This window comes from Rissa tridactyla, chromosome 6 (assembly GCF_028500815.1).
Source record: "Rissa tridactyla isolate bRisTri1 chromosome 6, bRisTri1.patW.cur.20221130, whole genome shotgun sequence".
Lineage (NCBI taxonomy): Eukaryota > Metazoa > Chordata > Aves > Charadriiformes > Laridae > Rissa > Rissa tridactyla.
The window spans coordinates 13,768,149-13,789,407 of record NC_071471.1 but is presented as its reverse complement, the minus strand read 5'-3'; the positions used below and the strand labels follow the sequence as shown (position 1 = coordinate 13,789,407).

At 41.6% G+C, this 21,259-nt stretch overlaps 1 protein-coding gene across 2 annotated transcripts; it reads right to left on the bottom strand.

Moving 5' to 3' along the window:
* Positions 1-234: 234 nt before the first annotated feature.
* Positions 235-21,232, bottom strand: TRA2B (transformer 2 beta homolog). Of its 2 annotated transcripts, XM_054205976.1 has the most exons (9): positions 21,099-21,232; positions 14,090-14,223; positions 9,748-9,910; positions 8,733-8,921; positions 7,226-7,341; positions 6,107-6,190; positions 2,320-2,382; positions 1,464-1,537; positions 235-633 (listed from the first exon to the last, which is right to left on the bottom strand). In XM_054205976.1, the coding sequence occupies exons 1-9, from the start codon at positions 21,132-21,134 to the stop codon at positions 623-625; spliced, it is 870 nt and encodes a 289-aa protein (XP_054061951.1). In that variant the 5' UTR covers positions 21,135-21,232; the 3' UTR covers positions 235-622. The 2 variants fall into 2 exon arrangements, with proteins under 2 accessions (XP_054061951.1, XP_054061952.1); XM_054205977.1 differs by lacking the exon at positions 235-633 and having other exon boundaries at positions 1,456-1,537; positions 21,099-21,149.
* Positions 21,233-21,259: the final 27 nt, after the last annotated feature.

Genomic DNA, 21,259 nt, shown 5'->3' with positions numbered 1-21,259 from the left:
TGGGCTGCTGCTGAACAAGGTGCCTCGCTCCTACAATCCGCACACAAGGATCCTCCACGCCCTGGGTTTACACACCTGAAGGTATTACATTGAGAGAACAACCACCCAGCAACACAGAATTAGGGTAAACTTTACTTCTGGGCTTTAACCATTATTCCACAATACACAAGTGTTGTAGTCTCTTTTCAACCTGCAACTTGGCAAAAGTAAATAGGAAAAGAAAAACCAAACTTCTTTTTACTTTATTTTTTTTTTTTTACTTTTTGAAAGCATTTTACACAGGTTTTGATCTTCAGAATACCTTGGAATCAGTAGAAAAAACTAACTGAACAGTTTGTCTTTACAATAGAAACCTTTCAGGAGTCAAAATTGAGACTAAAAAAATACATGCAAAACATACTCCTTTCAAAACACAACTTGAAACAAAGCACCAAACTACACAAATATGCAGAATGAAACAGCATTGAACATCACAGAAGTAGTCTTCATAAAAGGTGTAAAAGTCACCTATTCACTAGGCACTGTTCACTTGTTTAAACAGAAGAGACAATAAAAATATTGTCCACAAACTTGCAATTTCAACTCAAAGGCTGTAGCTAGGAATTCCTCTGTGTGTCATGCTTTAATAGCGACCTGAAAGAAAAAAAAAAATATACATGCTGTTAGGCTTCCAAGGATTGCCATATTTTAAAGAATTTTGTCTAAAATTCACTGCCACCCCTCAACTCTGTATGGAATTCAAGAGCCATATGGCCTGTCTATGACCACGTCCAGCTGGTACGTTCCTTTGGGTAGAAAAAACCCCAATTCCCGTCATGCCCAGGGCTGACATTTCCATGCACAAGGAAAATCCAGACTGCAATTTTTCCCCACCTACCAGTAACAGAAGTTACGCTTGTTTTCATTTGGACACAAAATGAGAACACAACCTATTCACTCACTCTGTATCCCTCACATTGGGGAATACGCTGAGAATGCTATTGTGTTTTATTAACCTTCTGCCATCAAAACGCAGCTTTATCTTCCATGCAAATAGGCAAGTCAGAAAAAAAAAAAAAGAGCACTATTTGGACCTCAGATGAAGTTAACCTCCTCTTTAGCAAATTATGGTGGGAAATTTAGTTTCAGTGTTAGAAGGTGCGAGGCTTGGGAATTCAGCCCTGCTGTCCTAGAGGTAACCAAACTGTCGGCATACTACAAACTCCTGTTTTGACAGGGTTTCAGAGAAAGAAATGGTACCTCAAGCTGTATTACCTAGTTTATTTTTTTTGCAAGCTAAATATTTGCTCTGTCCTCAAGGTTACCAGTTGCTCAATGGTACATTAAAGGGCACTGTAGTTAAAAAAAAAATAAAAAATAACCACCACACTGAAGTCGAACAGTCTTTATGGACACAAAACCTCAGAAGTAGTTCAGGCAAAGCAGAAATTTGCTTTTGATACGCGAGCTCTATGGCTACTTACGAGGTGAATAGGATCGGGATCTGGATCGAGATCTGTAGCCCCCTCGGCTGTAGTATGGAGATGGTGATCTCCTCCTGTGGAAGAGGGCAACAGAAACAACCCCTTTGTTAAAGCCTGCGGCAGTGGAGTGGCAGCAGTTTTATGCTGATACCTCTAAACCTATCCTGGTATCAAGAGTGTACTTAGGAAAGCTAACGAGCACACAACTAACTCATCGATATCTCTACTAGATAACAAAGCAAAAATTTGAATTTTCTTAATACTCTTTTTGTTACCGGGTCAGAGTAATGTTATTTTGGACTAATAAAAGAAATATAAGCTCTCTTGCATTCATGAGTTGACTACCTACAACTTTAGTGTTTCAAGCCGAGAGCATCCCAAACAAGCAGCGTAAGCCAAATCACACCTTAACGTTGAATCTAAATTATTTTTTCCGAAGAGGAAGCGTTGATTTGCGTAGCAGTCACTGCTACCACCAACCCCCATCCCAAGCCCCTCCAATCCAGGCACACACAAGTTTTGCATTTCCTTGCCTAATTCCACTGATCTCCTAATAAATAAAAAAATATATCCCCATACATTCAGGACATTAATTTCTTGGCATAAATACAAGTATTTCCTATGCAAAGCTGCACTAACCCATCCCTATACTAACCTCACCCTTTTACATGGCATTGAGGGAGCCTTTGAAATGAACTGCGCTGCCCACTGAGGAGCTGCAGGTGCTCAGCGTCCACCCAGTTTCTGTCAGTGTGTTTAAAGATACCCTAGGCATGATTCATAGAACACTCAAAACAATATCTTCTGTAAGAGTATTTCCACTGTTGACCGGCCACTGAAAGCTTTCCTGTCGTACCTGTAAAACTGATCCCTGTCTTGAACAGCTCTCCATCCTCCTCCTCCGCCGCCGCCACCTCCTCTGCAAATACAAAATCAGAACGGCTTTTGAAAATTTTAAAACTAAACAAAAAGTCAATTGTGTAAGTAAAATGCATCATCAAGTACAGGAAAATGACGTGAAAACAAAGACACATTGGTTCCTACACTGGATAATGCTCAATTACTTCATGACCATCATTTTTATGTATTCCTGGAATGAGCTGGCTAACCTTGGTGTTAAGGAGCAGTTAAAGAGGACTCACATTCCAGCTGACTAATATTGTATTTTACGATGTCATACTCTCCAACAAGCAGCATTTTAAGATCGTTACATAGCCTCTGCTTCTGAGACCTTATCTGTTCTCAGATGCTTACCCACTTGAGGCAAGCAACTTTTTTTTTTTTTAAACATAGCAAGATCAATTCACTGTCCTGAAGAAAAAATTGATTCCCAGGTGGAGGCAGAGAGAAAACCCCACACACTCACATTTTAAACACTTCACAATCATGTTTAAAGAAGGACATTTAAGAACTGAGGTACTTCTCCTTATACAGACGCCGTGTAGACCAACAATATGTTATAATATTTAACAATATTAAGTGGTTGGGCTGGTACTTCTACAGATTTAGATACAGTAAAGCATTACCAGGAGGAGTCTATATCAAGTTTGGATTATGGAACAGTCGCTGCCACAGATGCCTCACAGCAGCCCAAAAGGGCTGTAAATCATATGAAGGACAAAGAACCCCCAAACACTACACCACACTTTGAATCAGCAGGCCTCCTTCTTTATTTTTTTAAAAATAAAAGTCTCAATTTGGTAGATAGCCACTGTGCAAATGGAGTTTTTTTAATGTTATTCTCCAGTTTACAGATACTTTTCCAGCCAAGAGTAAGCATCCCACAGCAATGAAGAGAAATTAAAGTTTTAACATTACAATCCCATCTGAAATCGCATTTCTCTTACAGCTTCACTGCACAGAAGGCAAGAAAGGCAAAGTAATTGTTACCAATTGATTTGCTAGGGTGGAGTACTAGTATGCAATGCTCTACTGCATCTTTAACAATTCTAACTTTCCCTTCCTCAAGGAAGCACTCCCACCATACGCAACGCTATTCTTCTCTCTCCCTCCAACGACCAATATACCACGATACTTTTAAAGTAGCCACACACAAACCATTTGTGGCTTTACTTTCACACTCTCAATATCTGCCATGAAGACATTATAAAGGTTCTGCAGTGAGCTTTAAAACATTGGGGTGTGGGGTTTTGGGAGTTGTGTCGTCCGTGTGCCCCCCCCCCCCTTTTTTTTTTTTTAAGATAGCAAACGTAAATCAGCCTTGCTGAGTGGTCGATATTCAAGTATTTCCACCCTAAAGCCGTAGTTCACAACAGGCACAGGATGGGAGAGCACACAGTAAGGTCAGAACATCTCCCAGCACATGACTGCCTCACAGAGCTGGCCCAAAGCATGGCCAGGAATTCCGATATATTACACTCAGACTAGTACACTGCCTAAAGCAGTCAGGCTCACACGTCCTACTAGTCACTATCCTACAACTATTCTCACTGACACACTCCTAGAACTGACGTAATTACAGCTTCTGATAACATTTTACAAACATCTGAGCCACTGTTCACTATCAGGTAAGAAAGAGGTAACACTTCAAGCAGTAAAGACTTAAGGTCATACCATAATCTAAACAAGGACTAAATTACATTTTAAGAACACACAGGCAACAAACAACACATTTCAAAGACCACCAGTACACCCTGACCGACCCTTTGCGAAAGAATAAGGGAACCTGTACTATGAAGAAGTGCAAGAAAGACCAATGGTGTAGAACCCTCCCCAAACACTGCATTAGCCCCACATCTTTTGCTGGTACTTAGGTGCCTTTGCCATTTTGTTTACATCAGAACCCCGTACAAAGAAACGGAAGTTGGGAGAAACAAGCCAGAAGCACCACTAACAGACTGCTTAGCAGGCTACGTTCAAAGTCTTTTCTGTTCCCCAACACTTCGGCAAGCTGCTTCAGTTAATTTACCCACTAGACTTTGGTTAATTACTTTCAGTACATTAAGCAAGATGAAGCTATGTTAACTATCCCAAGCAGGGTTTTATACCTTGTACCTGAAACAAACTGGAAGTTTGGTCAAAGAGCCATCTACAAGTGCTGGCAAAGTGAAACCTGACACATCCTGGTTCTTGTATGCCCAGTATCAACTTCAGATTTTAGCTGCTACAGTTCTCCAGAACATTCAAAGCCACTGATGTTTCAAGAAAACGGACCGTTGGAGGCAGAGAACTACCCTAACGACTGCTTCCCAGAAATGTGAGTGGAACGCTTCTAAACGTGCGTTCACTGTGATGGCATGGAGCGCCTCGATCCTCTCTCTGTCCACAGCAGCATTTAAGCACTGTGGAAGCAAGGCACCCGATTTAAGTGACAACCGCAAGGCAGGGAGGGGAGAAACAGACTGGAAGCAACCCCAACAGGCTGGGATGGAATAAAGAGTGGCTGAAAGTAGTAGGAGGGGACAGGAGGAGACAGCTGCCCTCAGTCACTGCCAATGACCATACAGTTACCAATGTCAGTGTAAAGATTGTATTTTCTTCTATACCTAGAAAGCAACAGAAGAGTACACTGAAAGCTAAGATCACAGAATTTATTTCCTTTGTCTTTGAGCTGTAATGTGATAATGCAATTTGAATTAATCTATTTCCATGAATACATGGTTGCCATCAGGGAACAATCATAAATCCACCCACTGCTGATGCATTTAAGCTTTGCAAACCACTTAGGAAGAACTACTATAGAATCCAGCAACTGCAGGAACTTTTTGGTAATTGCAGACAGAAAAAATGAACTCTTATCTTTGTGCGCAAGTTAATAGTGTCCCCTGTGCAATCCTCACAATTTCTGGGACAAGTCTTGTTGTCAGTCTTAATGGAAAATGCCAAAGACAAACTTGCTCTATCTCCAAAACCAATTACATATCAACCATGTTTGACAGATTTTCTATCAACTTTACTAGCCCTCTGACAACGTATATTGCCACCTGAATATTCACCTCTTTCAGCTAACTACTATGCTGGCGAACACACAAGTTTAGACTGAAGACAGTCGGAAATAGGAGGTGCGAGTCCTTCAAGTAAAACACACACATCCAACCTGACAAAGTATGTTAAAAAAAGCTTTTTTTACACAAATGTCCAATACAGAAAAGGTAACGTTCCAACCCCTGATTCCTTATTTTTTGCAACATTTGAGATGCCATAATTATTAGTAGGGGATACTGGCGACCACTGAAATTTCACACTTTTTGTCTACTACACTGCACTCAAAATCTAAGTTGGCACTGTAATACCAACTCATATATTAGATCTGCACCCGTACTCCCACCATTTCAATGCTAATAGATGAACCAACAAAAGACTCTTTTAAAATAAGAGTATGGAGAACAGACTTCGTTTTTCAAAACTTAATGCACATTTAAAAAAAACCCCACCAACATTATGGACTAACTCATGCCACAGGTTAAACACCACAAAGCGTTTCTCAGTCTGACCAATCTGATTTGTACCGAGCGGTCAGTTTGGTAATGATTTCACAGTAATTTTCCAGAATGACAGTGAGTGCAAAACTATTTTGGCATACCGATGTAGGATGAACTGCTTAACACTTACACAAGAAGTAAAAACGTAGATGAGAAAGCACAGTTTAAAAAGCAGTAGAGTTATTACAAATATTGCCTCACCTGTATGATCTGCTGTAATAGTCACGATCATCATACCCTCTGTCATACCCTCTGTCATAGTAATCTCGTCGTCGTGAGCTGCCACTACAAATAGTGAAAGAGAATTAAATTTAATAAAATATAAAGCATTCACATTGTTTGCAGTACTTTTCAGTAGGCACACAATCAGTCAAGTATATACCATTTTAACTGGGTTATATTATTACCTCACATCCTCACAGTTGAAGTGAGTGTGAGCACTCCTACTTTCCCATCAGTGCAGATGGGAACAGAAGTACTTAAATAATTGCTTTTTAAAACGCTTGAACTTTAAGACAGCTACTTTTCTCCTTGGTCTGAAACCTCTTAACCTTTTGATATCACATGCACATGAGAAATTCCATTCTGTGACAACTTTTAACTCTCAGGAAGCTCCTTTTGGAAGAACTTTCCCATTAAAAAAAATAACCTGCAGTCTCAACACAACATCAACTGCATAACCACCAGTACCTTAGCTCAAAGTCTCGGGAGAACAATTTACACTCTTGTCAACTTTAAGTGTACTCTGTGGATAGGGCAAACTGCGCCACACAGCTGCCCAAGCAGTATTTGTTAATTCACACTTGAAAACCCAAGCTTGCAAAAGACATTAATATTTGAATGTACATAGGACAACAACCTAAAATAATTTAGAAGCTGTCAAAAAAAAATCTTACTGTAGGCTCATTTAAGTGTTTAGATAGCTCATGTCTGGGCTGTATAACTAAGGAACCCAGGTTTCTGCTCACTGTAATCCAGGCTGATCCTAGATCAGTCACTGACAAGTGCTGTATAAATTAACTCCTCCTATCCAAAGGGCTGGAAAGGCTAGGTATTATTACTGGTGGCTGTCCACATGTAGTCTTTTTTTTTTTTTTAAACTTCTTAAGAGCCTCCTTTATCAGTTGAGTTTTTTAGTTTTCACAAGCCTTGCCAGATAAACACATCAGTGTTAGCACAGCTCTCAATAAGGAGAAGAAAAAAACCACAGAGAATCAGGTCTCTTAGAAGGGATATAGAACAGTTTTTAACGAAACATAATATAATTAATCCTATCCCATACTGGTTTGGAAAAAAAAAAAACCCACACAGGTAACTTACTAAGTGGGTCTTCCCATATAGATTCCAGGGGTAGGTGTGTGAGGTCTTTTGGTTATGGAGAAGTCTACTCGGATCCTTCTTCCATCCAGCTCCATTCCGTTGGCACGTTCCTTTGCCTGAACAGAGTGATAAAAATACAGTTAGCTGTAAATGTGAAATTTATTACCGACACAAGTGTCTAACCACTGCTTCAAGTATTAAGAGAAGTCCTAAAATGGCTCAGTTAGGATGCACGTCTAAGTTTCACTTATGCCTTATACATAACACCAAAAATAAACTGTAAGACATTCTAGACCAGCTGGATATGAGCTTCAGTAACCACTTAAAATGTGACTTACGTTGCATAAAAAGCCTGAAAGGATCATAATTTAACAATTGCTTCGGTACCTCTATTACAAGCACTTTCAAAGGTTCGTCTTAATCATGTTAATGTAGGGACATGTAACTACTCCAGCATACAACACAAAGCAAAGTATTTAAACGTTAACAGAAGAACACTGTTGTTTTTCCTCCAATACATTCTCAAACCTACCGTAACCTTGAATATAATAATATCCGAGTCATAACTAAATCTGAAGTAAAAACCCAAAACCATTGGGATTTTTCTGCCAAGTAGCAGGACCAACATCCAAAGCTCCAATCTACCCTGGAATCCTTCATGCCAAATTTGGGAAAGACGACACTGGAGACTTTAAGTAATGGAATGTATACAGAATATAAGCCTAATTACAGCCCACATGCACAAAGCTCTCCAAGGGCTGGCCTGAGTGTAGAATTCTATACAAGTATAGAATTCCCTTGTTCATTCTGTAGCACTTTGTAAGCAAAAGATCTCATAATTTGTTATATGGTATTGACACCGCTTCAATTTACTGAGTCCCTGAGGGTTTCCCATAGACATGCGCAGGCACCAAGAAGCCACGTACAGCCTGGCTTTTTGTTTTCGGAAAAGATTCCCCCGGCCCCTTTCAGACTGAAGCACTAGAAGTCAGCAGAATGCATGTTAGCGCTCTTACAGAGAGCTCAGAAATGGCCATCTGTTTCACACTGAACAGGCCTGTTATTAAATACAAGATCGCATGTGCAGTTAGGAAGGAACGCTCACCTCTCAATTAAAACAGAGCCCATGCTTCTATTTTCTTTTCCTTGCTGGTATAGTTTCCATTATGGCTAGCCCGAAGTTTGCTTTTGTGAAATTACAACAGCTCAGCCTGCACAGGGAGCAGTATTCATGGACCTCTAGTACACAGTAACTGTCGTCTGAACTAAGACACTGACATTTATTATAAGATGCCAAGCATTATCTTAGCCCCTGAGGAGGCAGGGAAGAGAAGATCCTGTGAACTAGTTTGCATTATGGTTATTTCATATAGTCACAAGGAATTGAATTTAAAGGTTCCTATAGCACTTTAAAGGTCAATCAGTGAGCTTTCTCAGGCTATATCCCGTTACAGCATATATATCCCAGCAACTGCAAACACACCATACATTCTGTAACCCAACCTACTTCCTTAGCATCCTCAACGTTCTCGAAGTACACAAATGCGAATCCTCTTGAACGCCGAGACTGCTGATCATATACAATGGAAACATCAGCAATTGGGCCATACTTGGAGAAAACTTCTCTCAGGTCTCTTTCTGTGGTATACAGACTCAATCCAAACACGCCAAGACAACAATTTGGGTCAGGATTTGCCTGCAGGATGGGACAGAGAGATAAGATATTAGAATAAAATTGCTTGTATTTGCAGTTATTTCACAAGCTGTGACTGTCAGAGCTTCAAGACAAAACAACAAAAATATACTACTGAGGTTCAGGCTGGGTTAACTTGCTAAGACTCTATTACAATCAACCCTACACATACACGAGCCTCCTTTCACAAAAATTCTTTGCATTTCTCAGGGTACTGTACAAACTACAGTTACAGCACATAACAGGTACCATATACTGTTGAATGTGGAGTGATATACACACACACAGAGGCCTGGATCATGTCTTCATGTATGCTAGTTACTGCTTTCCCCCCCCTACTTTAACACGAACCAAATTGCGCTCAGCCACCTAAGCCTGTAAAGCAGTTAAAAGCAAGCTGGTTTGCAGGCTCATTTAATAAAAAGACACCATCAAAACAGCTTTTAATTAAATATTTTAGTTTTCCAGGCTTTCTAATAAAAAAATAAAAGATGTTTCTCTCTCCTAATTCTACCCCCATCCTTCACTGCATACATTCGGTCATTTAATATAGCAGGTATGCTGACAACGGCCTGCACTGCCAGCACTTCTAAAGGCATCTATTAAAAAACAGACAAACAAACAAGACACCCCACCCCAAATCCTAAGCAAACTTATGGAGATCTACAGCTTATCAAAAGCCAAGTGACAATTAACCTCAACTATATCTTTTAAATAGACTTGAGCAGGAAGGAGAATGTTTTTCTGGAAAACCCCAATGAATCGATTCAGTGATTTTAGGATGTATTCAGGATTACGTATGAGTCATCCTCTTTTCTAACAGACATACCCTGTTTCCAATATGACGTCTCCGAGTAGACATGGGTGAATGGCTGTGACTATGTCGTCGCCGATAATCCCGACTGTAAGACCTACTTCTGGATCTCCTATGAGAGCGGGAACGAGAACGTGATCTTGTGTAGTGTCTACGGGAACTCCTCCTTGATCTAGATCTGAGGAAGAAAAAAAAAAAAAAAAAGAAAAAGGTACAGTGTTTGCTTTGTTTGGTTTTTTTTAACCCTTCAAAAATACATCAGAGATTCACAAACAAAAAGCCCAAATAACCATTTTCTTAAAACCTGCAGTACCATATGATTCAGCTATAATCAATTTAGTCACTATTCTCAAGGACTGTGTGCTAAATCTTTACGTTCAGATTACTGAACACTTGCTCCCAGAGCATTCCTACTGCAGAACAGGCACCTCAACTTCCCTTTCAGTTAGCTTTTAACTCATAGAATCACAGAACGTGTTGGGTTGGAAGGGACCTCTAAAGGCCATCTAGTCCAACCCCCCTGCAGTCAGCAGGGACATCTTCAACTAGATCAGGTTGCTCAGAGCCTCATCAAGCCTGGCCCTGAATGTCTCCAGGGATGGGGCCTCCACCACCTCTCTGGGCAACCTGGGCCAGTGTCTCACCACCCTCAGTGTAAAGAACTTGCTCCTAATTCCCCAATAGCTTTCAAGTTTCTCTAACAAGGCTATCTTGGTTTGACACAGTATATGCTTAGAATATTCAAAGCATTACAGTAAAAATAGCTGGGGTGGTAAGAGAACAGGAGTAAATTTGAATTAACATAAAGCATGCACGATTGCAGAGGTGCACGCTTCTGCTTATTCTAGCACTCAGAACAGCACTGCTTTCAGTGCTACCGAAAAGCAAATACGCTTTTTACACAGTGCATAATTACAAGCACAGAAGTCTGGCAAATGCCTCTGAAACAGAGCTGAACACAACTGAAGAAATCAAGTTGTTTGCCTTCCAGCATTTCAACAGTTATTTAACATTAGCTGTTCACAAATGTTTACACGTTCACACTTCAAGTGTATTTAGGCAAAGGTGTAACTGCTCACAAATTTCAGCCCAGTTCCAGAAATGTTTTCTGACAGGACTAAGTCTGTGAAGGTGAGGTCCTGAAACACTTCAATTCCTTCTACTAAACCCTCAGCCCTCCCAACACAGACAATCTTAGTTGTAAAGCTGGGCAGGCACTTAAACTGCAATATTACACCTGAGCCTGGCCTGTTGCTGGCAGTCACTGAGTAATCTGCATTCTGCACAACTACAAAGAAAATTGCTGCAAGGCTAAGAAGTGCCTTGAACAGTTTAATATTCAAAGGCTCTTAGTCATAAATTGTTAATCTTCAGGGTCTTGTTTGTGTCTTAAAAATCCTTCCTCTAGTCTGTGGAGGCCCAGTAGCGAGTACTGACCGAGACCATACGCTACCATCATTGCACAACCGTGTTTCACGTTGACACCACCACTACGCTGGTATGAATGAAGCTCTTAACCGGAACATGCTTTTACTCCTGAGCATTTAACAGCTTCTTCCACAGTTGGGATTTCTCACTAAGTGACACCAGACAGCCAAACTGCACAATATACACTCCGTACATTACAGGCCTCCTTAAAAAAATGCCTTCAACCTCATCAGAAGTGAGCCAGCTAAGTTCTGTCTTCCTCAACTTGAAGCACATATACATGTCCAGGAGAAATGACTTCAGCATGTCCCATTACACCACTTCTGACTATGTATTTATAAAGAATAAATTATTTTTGGCAACAGAAAGTAAAAAAAAAAAAAGAAAAGAGAGAAATTCCCTGAGGCAGGGAAGACAGCAAATAAATAAATAAAAATAATAATAATTAAAAAAAGAAGTTCAACACATGCATACAGCTACGTTTCAACCACTGACGTAGGAAAAAAAACCAAACTTAAGGCAAACATAGAACTGATGTTCCAGGCTACAGAATGCACCCATTACACTGAACAAAAGCTGGACACTTCTAAACCAGGCAATCTATTATGTGAAAGAACAAGGCTTATTTTAAATAGGCACTGCTTATATTGCTGCCTTAAATGTCATACTGCCATTATTCTTTTTTGCTGCAAAGCCATCACAGCTGAAAATCCTATTCCTTCGTTAAGAACTGTTTAGACTTCACAGAGTCAGCCAAAGATGGCTTGCTGTGCTGCTGCTGAAAACATCAATAAAAGGAGATTCAATCAAGTATATCCACACCCCAACTGATAAATACACCAGGACACAGATTTGTTCCCAAATCAAAGTTTAATTTATAAAGCTGGTAATTCAAAAATACATTTGCAAGAGAAACTATCAAGAAATATGAAAGTTCTCACAAGGTTATTTCTCTGGTGAGACCCAGAGTTAGAAGACCTGCTTGTAATCACATCCAAACATGTGACGGCACTGAAAACAGACATAAGTAACGTTGCTTCTAAGTGCGCCTTGACACAATTCTGCCCAAATATGCTAATGAACACACTCCAACTCTGCAATACACTTCCAGTATTTCCAGTCTCAGGCATTTTCAAGACAGCTGTTAAATGCTCAGGAAGCCATGGTAGTCATAATCTTCTACCTCAAGAAGTTCCTCAAGAAGTAAAAGGTCAGTTGCCAGGGTATTATTTAAAGAGTGATTTCTTGTAAAAGTAAATGATTTGCCAGGTTTCTCATAAATTCTAGATCTTGTATTTGCTGCTTTCAGCATCTTACACAATTTTTGATGGCATAACACTACAGTTTTCCAGCAAGTGAGAAACGTGTGCCTTAAAAGTAAGGAACCCCTCGAGGTTATGGACAAGGTGCAGCAGGACATGCTGGGATGGGTCCTGACTCGCTGGTTATTTTAAAATTAAAAGGTTTCCCAAAAGTGTGTGCAGTCTCCATCCTCTAAGATTTTTAAAACACAACTGGATAAAGCCCTGAGAACATGGTCTGAGCCCAGAGCTGACTCTGCTTTAAGCAGGGTTTTGGACTGGACCCTTCCTGAGTTATCCTATGCATCCCTTACTGCTAGCAATTCTGGAGGTCACTCCAATCTCAGAACTCTGTAGGGCGATATTACTCTATGAAGAAATATTTATTCATTTAATTTGACATATTGTTCTTGCACTACAGGGACTGACAAGTCCATGATTTGAGACTTATGCCTGTAGCCCACAGAAAAAACAAGCACAATCCTCTGCTGTCAAAATTTCCCAAGTATTTTCCTTCTCACAAAAAGCCTTTCAAACAGATCACCTTGATCTGGCAAGGAGACCTAAACACAGTATTTGATAGCTTTTTCCAACATGGGCGATTGCTAACAGCGCAATGTCTTCCAGAGTTGTCATCCCTCCCTCCAGCCTAATTCCTTGCTTATACACATAAAAAGTATACTGCGAACAGCTCAACTGGAAGCTCCACTGCTGAAAGCCACTTTTTTTTAACCGAGTGTTTAAAAACGGGTAAAGGAACTATCAACATATTTATTTCTGTAGTCAGCACTCAATTGTCTAAACTCTTAAGAAAATGACATAACTTACAGGTTTTGTTCCCTCTCTATTCATTCTTTATTAAAAATGTACCTCTTACATGACACACCTGGTAAAGCCAATGTAAAGTGACCACCAGTGACGCTTATTGTCTTATTTTTAGACTAGCAGCATATTTTATGCCTCAGCTTGTTTAGCAGATGGGCATAAGGATAGGCAATACAGTGGAAAGGGCATTTTCATAGTGTACACTTGCGTTGCCACGTAACAAATACAAAATAAGCAAGCTGCTTTCTCCACAGCTTTTTTTGAGAGCTTGGAAAGCTTTCTAATTTTCAAAGCCTTCCAGCCCGTTAATTTTCAAATCGAATTAATATATATTTAAAAAGTCAGACAGATGTCTTGAAATTCATATTTATCCCTATTGTTTCTTTTTCATTGAGTTTACCGTTAACTAATCCAGTAACATCACTGCTTCCATTAATGTGACCTAAAATGGAAAATCTGCTGATGCACATATTTCTTTGCACAGAAAAACTAAGATTTAGAATTCCTAATGCTTAACGCTCAGAAACTAGCCATTATTTTAAGACTTAAAAGGCAGGCCACTTCCAAGCTGTGTCAAGACACAAGCCTACATAGCCAAATACCTCTTAGAAAAAGCTGCAACAAGATTTGAGTTGATAGTTTAGCTTTTCAAATCCTGAAACCACGCATGCCCCTTTGTGTTCACTATGCACAGATCACCAGTTATCTCTGGAAACAACTGGGATAAACTGGACTTTCCATTTCCCTCTGACATAACCATCTGACTTGCAAAGAGGAGGAAGAGGTAAAAGAAGTAAACTCACCTGGATTCAGACCTGGATCTAGATTTTGACCTGGAACGCCTGGAATCCTCCTTAGATCGAGATCTTGCAGGGGTGTGCCTCCCCGACTTGCCAGACCCATGAGCACTTCCGCTTCTGGAAGCAGAACGGGATTCCTGCACGCAGATATTGAAAGCCTAATTTGTACACAATTTCTCGTTTACCTAAGGTCTGTAAACAAGCTCCAGTGAAATAAATGGTAAAAATTCATATCTATGTGTCCGGGCAGTTGGCATTAGAACTGCCTAGATTTTTAAGTTTTTTTTTTTTTTTTTTCCCTGGTAGACACTTCTTTACCCTGCATATACTTTTGCTATTAAACAGATAATGCATGCATGTTTAGCAAAATATACAGGGACACATAAACAGACTAGTAATTACTTAGCGTAGTGCTTTCAGATTCCAGATTACTTCTTATCTTAACTTCATTTTTATTCCTTTTCTTCATTCTTCCGTTTCAAATTCTGACTTCTTTCATCTTCCCCACTTCACACAAATTGCTCAATATTCTACAAGTGGGACTTCTGGTCTGATAATTAGCATGCATTCACTTTCTTTTTTTTCAAATTTCAGCTTCACTTATTCCTGAGCTTCAAATAATTCTCATTTATAAAACTTGTCAAATGGCGACTTCCGCATTTTCCTTCTTCAACATTAACCTTAATAGAAAAAGAACAGGATGAAGAATATTTAAAAACTCCAGGATAAAATCTAGTGCCAAAACTGAAACTAGAAAAAAAAATGTTTTGTGGACTTTTACTATATATGCAGTTCAAGAATTGAATCTACCAAATGCCCTACTATTCTATAAACAGATTCAGTCCATTCAGTTTAACTTAATACTAAGTAACTGAATTCGCTATTTATGCCTGTATTTAATAGCAAATGCACAGTGGATCAACTGAATATCTACTAATGAATTCTAGCATTAGGAAACTCAAAATACTTTGCACCATCAGCCACATACTTAGACAAAAATCAACAAGAAGTGACTTAAGCAAGGTCCCTACTGCGCCAGAGACAACTAACTGATGCGCCTTTTGAATGCAGAAAGCACAGCGTGGTTGGTCTTTCAACGACTTAAAATTATGTTACTTTGGGGGAAGTTTCTTTCCGTTTAGAAGGTCTAGTTTGAAGGTTTATGAGCACACTCCCACCTACTCTGCCTGCACAAGCGTCCTTACAAGTGCAGGCTTCACACTTCCAAACAAATCACCATTTTCCACCGACCGAAAATGCAATTCTGTGTAACACGCTCAAACACTGCTCTGAAATAATACCCCCTCTACTCTATTATTTACTTGTAATCTTTATTGGTAATGACAGAACCTAATTAGCATTTTAGACTTTGTTTTTAATCAGTGTAAAGCTTAACTTCAGTCACATGGCTTAAACGCTTGGTTTGAACACACCAGAAGGTTTTCTTTCTTTCAAGAGATTAAAGAACATTTAAAATTCAGCAGTAGAATTCTATTTGTTCCTAAAAACCAACAGTTGTAAATTTTGTGTCAATTCTGATCAAGAACGCTCACTCATGACACCGGAGTACCAGATTTTTTTCAAAAATCACCTGGTTTGTCTTTGTAGCATCTCTTAAACCTGAATATTCACCCTAACAGGCATTCTATACTAAGCATTCAGAAAATAATTTGCTAAACCAAAATTTAATCGTGCTTAAACCACTTCCAAACAACCTCAAGTTGAACTATTTACAATTGCCTCCCATCCAACACTGTGGGGACGGGGTGGGACACAACTTCCAGGATAAAGCAGATTTTCACTTAATACCAAGAGCAAGAGAATCAAGGCCATATTCTTCTCCGTCAAAATATTGGAGGAGGTGTCCTAAACTATGGCCACCTCACATATTAACCCTGCAAAGGGCAGTGCAAATCCTGAGAACTAATTTAGGTTACAAATAACAAATTTAACCTAAACGCATTATTACCTTCAAAAGAAAACAATCCATGGAGATGAGATCTGAGTTAATGTATTAATTGAGCTGTAGGAAGTCTTCAACTCTTTCTAAAAGAGTTAGACAACGCCAGATTAAAGAAAGGCTAAATACCGAAGCTAAGGCTGTTCTTCATTTGGGGAAAAATCCTTCTGTTCATAAAACTTAACCCTCTTGGCAGAATCAGACAAGACAGAAAGAACCACGTCGAAAGGCAGGTGGTCTGACACTGAGAAGGACACAAGAAATGCACAACTGGAGGGAAGCAGCAGGGAGAATCTTGCCCACAAACATACCCCGTACCCCCTTCTAGTGTTTAGAAGTTAATAAGCTTTGAAGAAATCAGTAGAGAAATCATTTTAGCTTAAGCAAATGACTGAAGTCTTCATCCCTTTGACATATTTTTACAACAACCTTTGCTACATTATGTTAAGATGGATGTGGAAGCGGGACACCTGTGATCTGAGAGGAAACAGATGTGTATCTAAACCAGAAAATTAAACAGCTGCCTTAGATTCATTCAGCCCTTTTGGATTTTACAACATTTTCCAGTTTTTAAACATCCACATTTTTGTTTCCAGATCACCATTCCTTGAAACCTCTCTCTTCAATCTACCACATTTTACAGGATTATGCCACTTCTTCAGTACTTCCAGCCTCAAAGGAATTCCTGGCACCTCACCTGCTCCGCCTATCGCTAAGACTGGCAATAACCCCTAAAATTTCAAAGCTCTTACCCACCCCCCAAGCCCCAGGAAATTCTCCCGACCTAAAATGTCAAACACCAGGAGCCTGCATCACTCCAAAAGCAGTTTATGCCCCATTATCCTGACACATACTGAGGGTTCCTACAAGCCACTCCCTGCAGCTCACTGAAATCGCAGAGTTTCTACTACCTCCTTTGGTTGTTCTTCAGACATTTTCTCTGCCTAATTTTTGCTCTTTTGCCAAACTAGGCTCCTGTAAGGAATATGCAATAACAAAAGAAGAAAAAACAGACTTCTTTACCCTCCCTATATTCAAACTCTGCTGGTAAGCAGATCAGGACTGGTGTTGGTATTAAATAACCATTTTATTCCAACCTTCAATTTGTGACGTGTACATTTCCAAAATCACCAGATCCCTTGATCGTTACCAACAGTTCTTCCCCTTCATTGGCCATTGCTGGAATTGAGATGGAAGCCCTGAAGTCCAGGCTTGTGTGTTTCCAAATTATTCTCTCCATCCTTGAAGCATATTGAAAACAACGGGTAATGCTGTAGGGATGACATTTTTGAGCACATTCCTAAAGATGTGTTACAGTCATCTACTCCACAGGCAGGGAATGCCAGGGCAGCAGCATTATTTTGGGGGCAGTGGACACAAAAGGTTTCCATGGACAGAAGCAGCCGTAAGGTATGGAAGTGAGGACCGCGTGTTCTTTGTACTTCTGAGATCCAGGTTTTCCTCACGGGGATCCAAGTTACAGGTTTCCGTTACTTAATGGAAGACACCGGCAAATAAAGTGATTAGTATTTTTAAAATCCTAAATTCCTATAAAATTATGTATTTCCACTTGTTTTCTTAAGGAAAGCTGCAGCCCCATGTTACACATCATCAAATCTACAATAAGATTTCCTCAACGTGTCACTGCACTCACTTCACACTCCTTCCACCTCCCTGCTGCTCAATTTAGCAACCGATCCAACAGAGAAGGAACAGCTTTTGGCTCTCTCCCCCTGAAGCACACCAGCACCAGACCAGATCACTGCTGGGGGGGCTGGGAATCCACTGGGAGGGAAAGCAGAGCAGCCCCTTCCCATGACAGTTCCCACAATCCACCAAAAAGAAAAAAGAAAACCCCACAAAAAAAAGACAAAAAGAGACAATAATGTGTTTCGAAAAATCAAACTAACAGACAAGAAACACAGAAGCCCAGCTTCCTCCCACCACCTCTGCCGCTTGCACTGGCCCTGGGGATCACTCCGTGCCACCAAGCCGGCAGGAGACTAGTCCAGCAGCAAAAAGCAAAGGATTTTCTGACAGCTTCGGGTACCGACCAGCCCAACAAAAAGTCAGATCAAGGGCAGCTGATGAAGGAGGAACACAAAGAACGACCTGTCCTTTTGGTGGCATCAAGCTATCAGATTGTTTCGAACCTTCTCAAACTGCTTCCTTAGTTCTTCTTCCACAACTTACTAATAAAAATCAGCATTTTTAAAAATAGATGCCTTAAGTATCTTGTAAGTACATCCATACCTTGAGCATTTCTACTGTTCGAGTTACTCTGATTAAAAAAAAAAACCAACCACCCAACAGACCTGACTACCATATTAAGCAATTGCTGACCAGGCACATAGCAAGTAATCACCACCACCATTAACTAATTCACACAACGAGACTCACTACTTTTCCCTTTAACTAGTCTTCTTCCCAGCCCTCGCATGCCTGAATCACATGCACTCCAGTGAGCACAATTTCAATGAAGGAAAACACAATACAAGCGACTTGGAAAAACGTGGCAATTATTACAGCGTACCGATGGTATCTCAAGTGTGTTCCAGTATTCGAAGTATTAGTAGCACCTAATAACTTAGAGCCTCTTCAGTTAAAAAGAGCTTCCGGAGTTTAATCCCACTATGGACTACAAACTCTGAAAGAGAATTTGAGCAGGGATTTTCTTTCCCTTCTTTTTTTCACACCCCACCCCCCTTTTTTAAACTGTGACATAAACCAGTTTCAGTTTGCTTTGCTGCTGAAATAGCAAGTCCCATTACTTGCAAAAGCACCTGGTATTTCTTCTCCATCCCCAATGCTGACATTAGGACTCGTGGCTCCACAATCCAGTCAAGCCTGCAAAGCAACGCAGCTGGAAACGGAATCAGGGGAAAAAAAAAAAATCAGCTAATTCCCAGATCCGACTGACTGTACAAACACTAGTATAAGGGAGAAAGCAGAACACATTTTCAGGAGCACAATTCTTGTTGGCAGCATGGACTTGGAACAGCTTCACAGACAACTGTAAAGTCATATCCTAGATTCTTTATCCAAACACTGCTTCTGCTCTGCAGAGACTTGAGTGCTTCCAGCTTCAAAAAGTAGAAAAGCCATTGACTCGGTAAAATAGAAGCCTTAAGTAAGCCAAAAATGTCATAAATAACACTAGCAAGAGCATTAGAAAAGCCGCTCCCTCATCTAGTCTGAAATAGCAGGCTTGTAGCTCTGTGCTCTTCTCTCTTAATTTTACAAACGCCTACATTGCGTACAACTTGCCTATTTATGACTCACAAAAGTTCAGACATAACTCATTTTAAGCCTTGCTGAAGACTGTCTGCACAGGATTTTATTTTTGTAAATAAAAGTATAGAAAAGGGAAGAACAGGGAAGCAGGAAGAATGGGAAAGTACAGACTAGGAAGTAGGTGGGATAGCAATTGCTGTCCTATCACACCCTGCACAGTTACCTTTCCAAAAGACTGCTCGAAAGGTCTTCGTGTTTCCACTCCTTCTGATTGGAAATACAGCGCAGGTTATCCTGCCAAACTTTTACTAAAGGTCGGCTGCCGTCTTGAACTGCTTTTCAGTGGACTCGCACAACAGCAATTCAATCAACCTTTTATAAAAAAAACTAACCCACAGAAATCCACCTTGAGCAAGTCAGAACTAAGAGCTCCTCCCCAACAACACAGCAGTTGTAAGAACGACGTGAAGACACCAACGGAGAGGGAAGACCGGGGGCGGCACGCGCCTATTCTCTAATCCCTGTCTTTCAGCATTCATTCCCATGCAGCATTTTTAACCTCCCGCAGACCAAATTCTCCTAACCTCAGCTCCATGGAAGGACAAACACTTGCACTATTAAAGCTTCTTACAGGGAATCTGAAAGAGAAAAGGCCCTACCCAAAGCAAGACACTCCAATTTCCTGCTCAGAATTGTTACCTTCTCTTCAAAATGGATTTTTTGCCACCTCCAGTGAAGGCTAAAACTTCAAACTACTCATCACCTCCACAACTCCTGCTGAGGCTGCGAGAAGTTCAAAAAGTACAGGCTGATGAGGGAAAAAAGCACCCAAACCACAGCGCTGACCCCGGCACTGCACTTCTCTCTAAAAACTAAACACCTCGAAGGAAAACAAGACTCATTTCCCAAAGAAAAACCAACTATAGATAATCTGTACTGCAGATGTACATTATAAACGTGAAGCTTAGCAAGTCACCTACTGTGGTGTTATTAAAATTCCATCCAAACAGCAACATCTTGCAGTAACTATGCAGTTTAAGAGAACACCTACTGCAGGCTGCACAAAGCAAGGATCTCGCCCTAGCACAGCTTGAGGTTTAACCCTTGGACTACCGCAATGGCATTTAGAGACCCAGCCACCTGGATGCAAGGCTGCAACCGCATCAAGAAGCGGGGTTAATATTTTACAAGCAAGCGCGAGGAGCGGCAAATCGGAACTCAATTTAGGAAGTAAATCACCGAAAGCGGGTTCTAGTGCAGCTTTGGAGAGAGCAGAACAAAGGCTGAGACTACCCCCGGCTGGGGATTCTCCTTCCCAGCCCAGACGTTACCCATCACGGGCAGGGGGACGGAGGCCGAGGCACCACGGCACCAGCCGAGACGCTGGAGCGGGAGGCACGGGGGAGCGGAGCCGGCCACCCCCCGCGTCCCCTCGGGGCAGGGAGAGGGTAGCCCCGGCAGCGGGGTCGCAGCGGCAGGGCCCGGGACAGGCAGCCCCGCCGCCCTCGGCCATTTTGTCCCTCTCCGGCGCGCCCGGTCACCAGCCCAAGATGGCGCCGGGCAGACTCACCACGGAGCGCGCCGGCGGGCGGGCGGATAGAGCGGCCCCGCCGCATGCTCCCTCCGCCTCCCCGGCCGCCATCTTCCACCCCGAGCCCGCCGCTTCTCCCCCACCTCCGCCGAGGCCACGGCGGGCCCTTCCCGCGACGGCTCCTCCACTCGGGCCGCGGCGCCGCCCGGAGAGGGGCGGCGGAGGGAGGGATGGAGGGGAGTGCGGGCTGTCCCGGCCGGGCAGCGCACTCAGGCTCCGTGTATTACCCGCTCGCCGTAGTTCTGCTCCCCGCTGTCGCTCATCGTCCCGCCGCTCCCCGGCACCGCCGACCCGACCCGACCGTCCCCGGCGCCAGCGCCCTCCGCAGAGGAAGTGACGCCGCCCCGCCGGCGCGCGGGCCCCCGCGCCAGGCCCCGCCTCCCCCGCC

Excerpts from the sequence above, each read along its gene's own strand:
- TRA2B (XM_054205976.1), bottom strand. The coding sequence starts at position 21,134 with ATGAGCGACAGCGGGGAGCAGAACTACGGCGAGCGG. Across the intron at positions 9,911-14,089 it reads AGATCCAGGTCTGAATCCAG|ATCTAGATCAAGGAGGAGTT; the intron begins GTGAGTTTACTT and ends TTTCTTCCTCAG. Across the intron at positions 2,383-6,106 it reads TATTACAGCAGATCATACAG|AGGAGGTGGCGGCGGCGGAG; the intron begins GTGAGGCAATAT and ends TTGTATTTGCAG.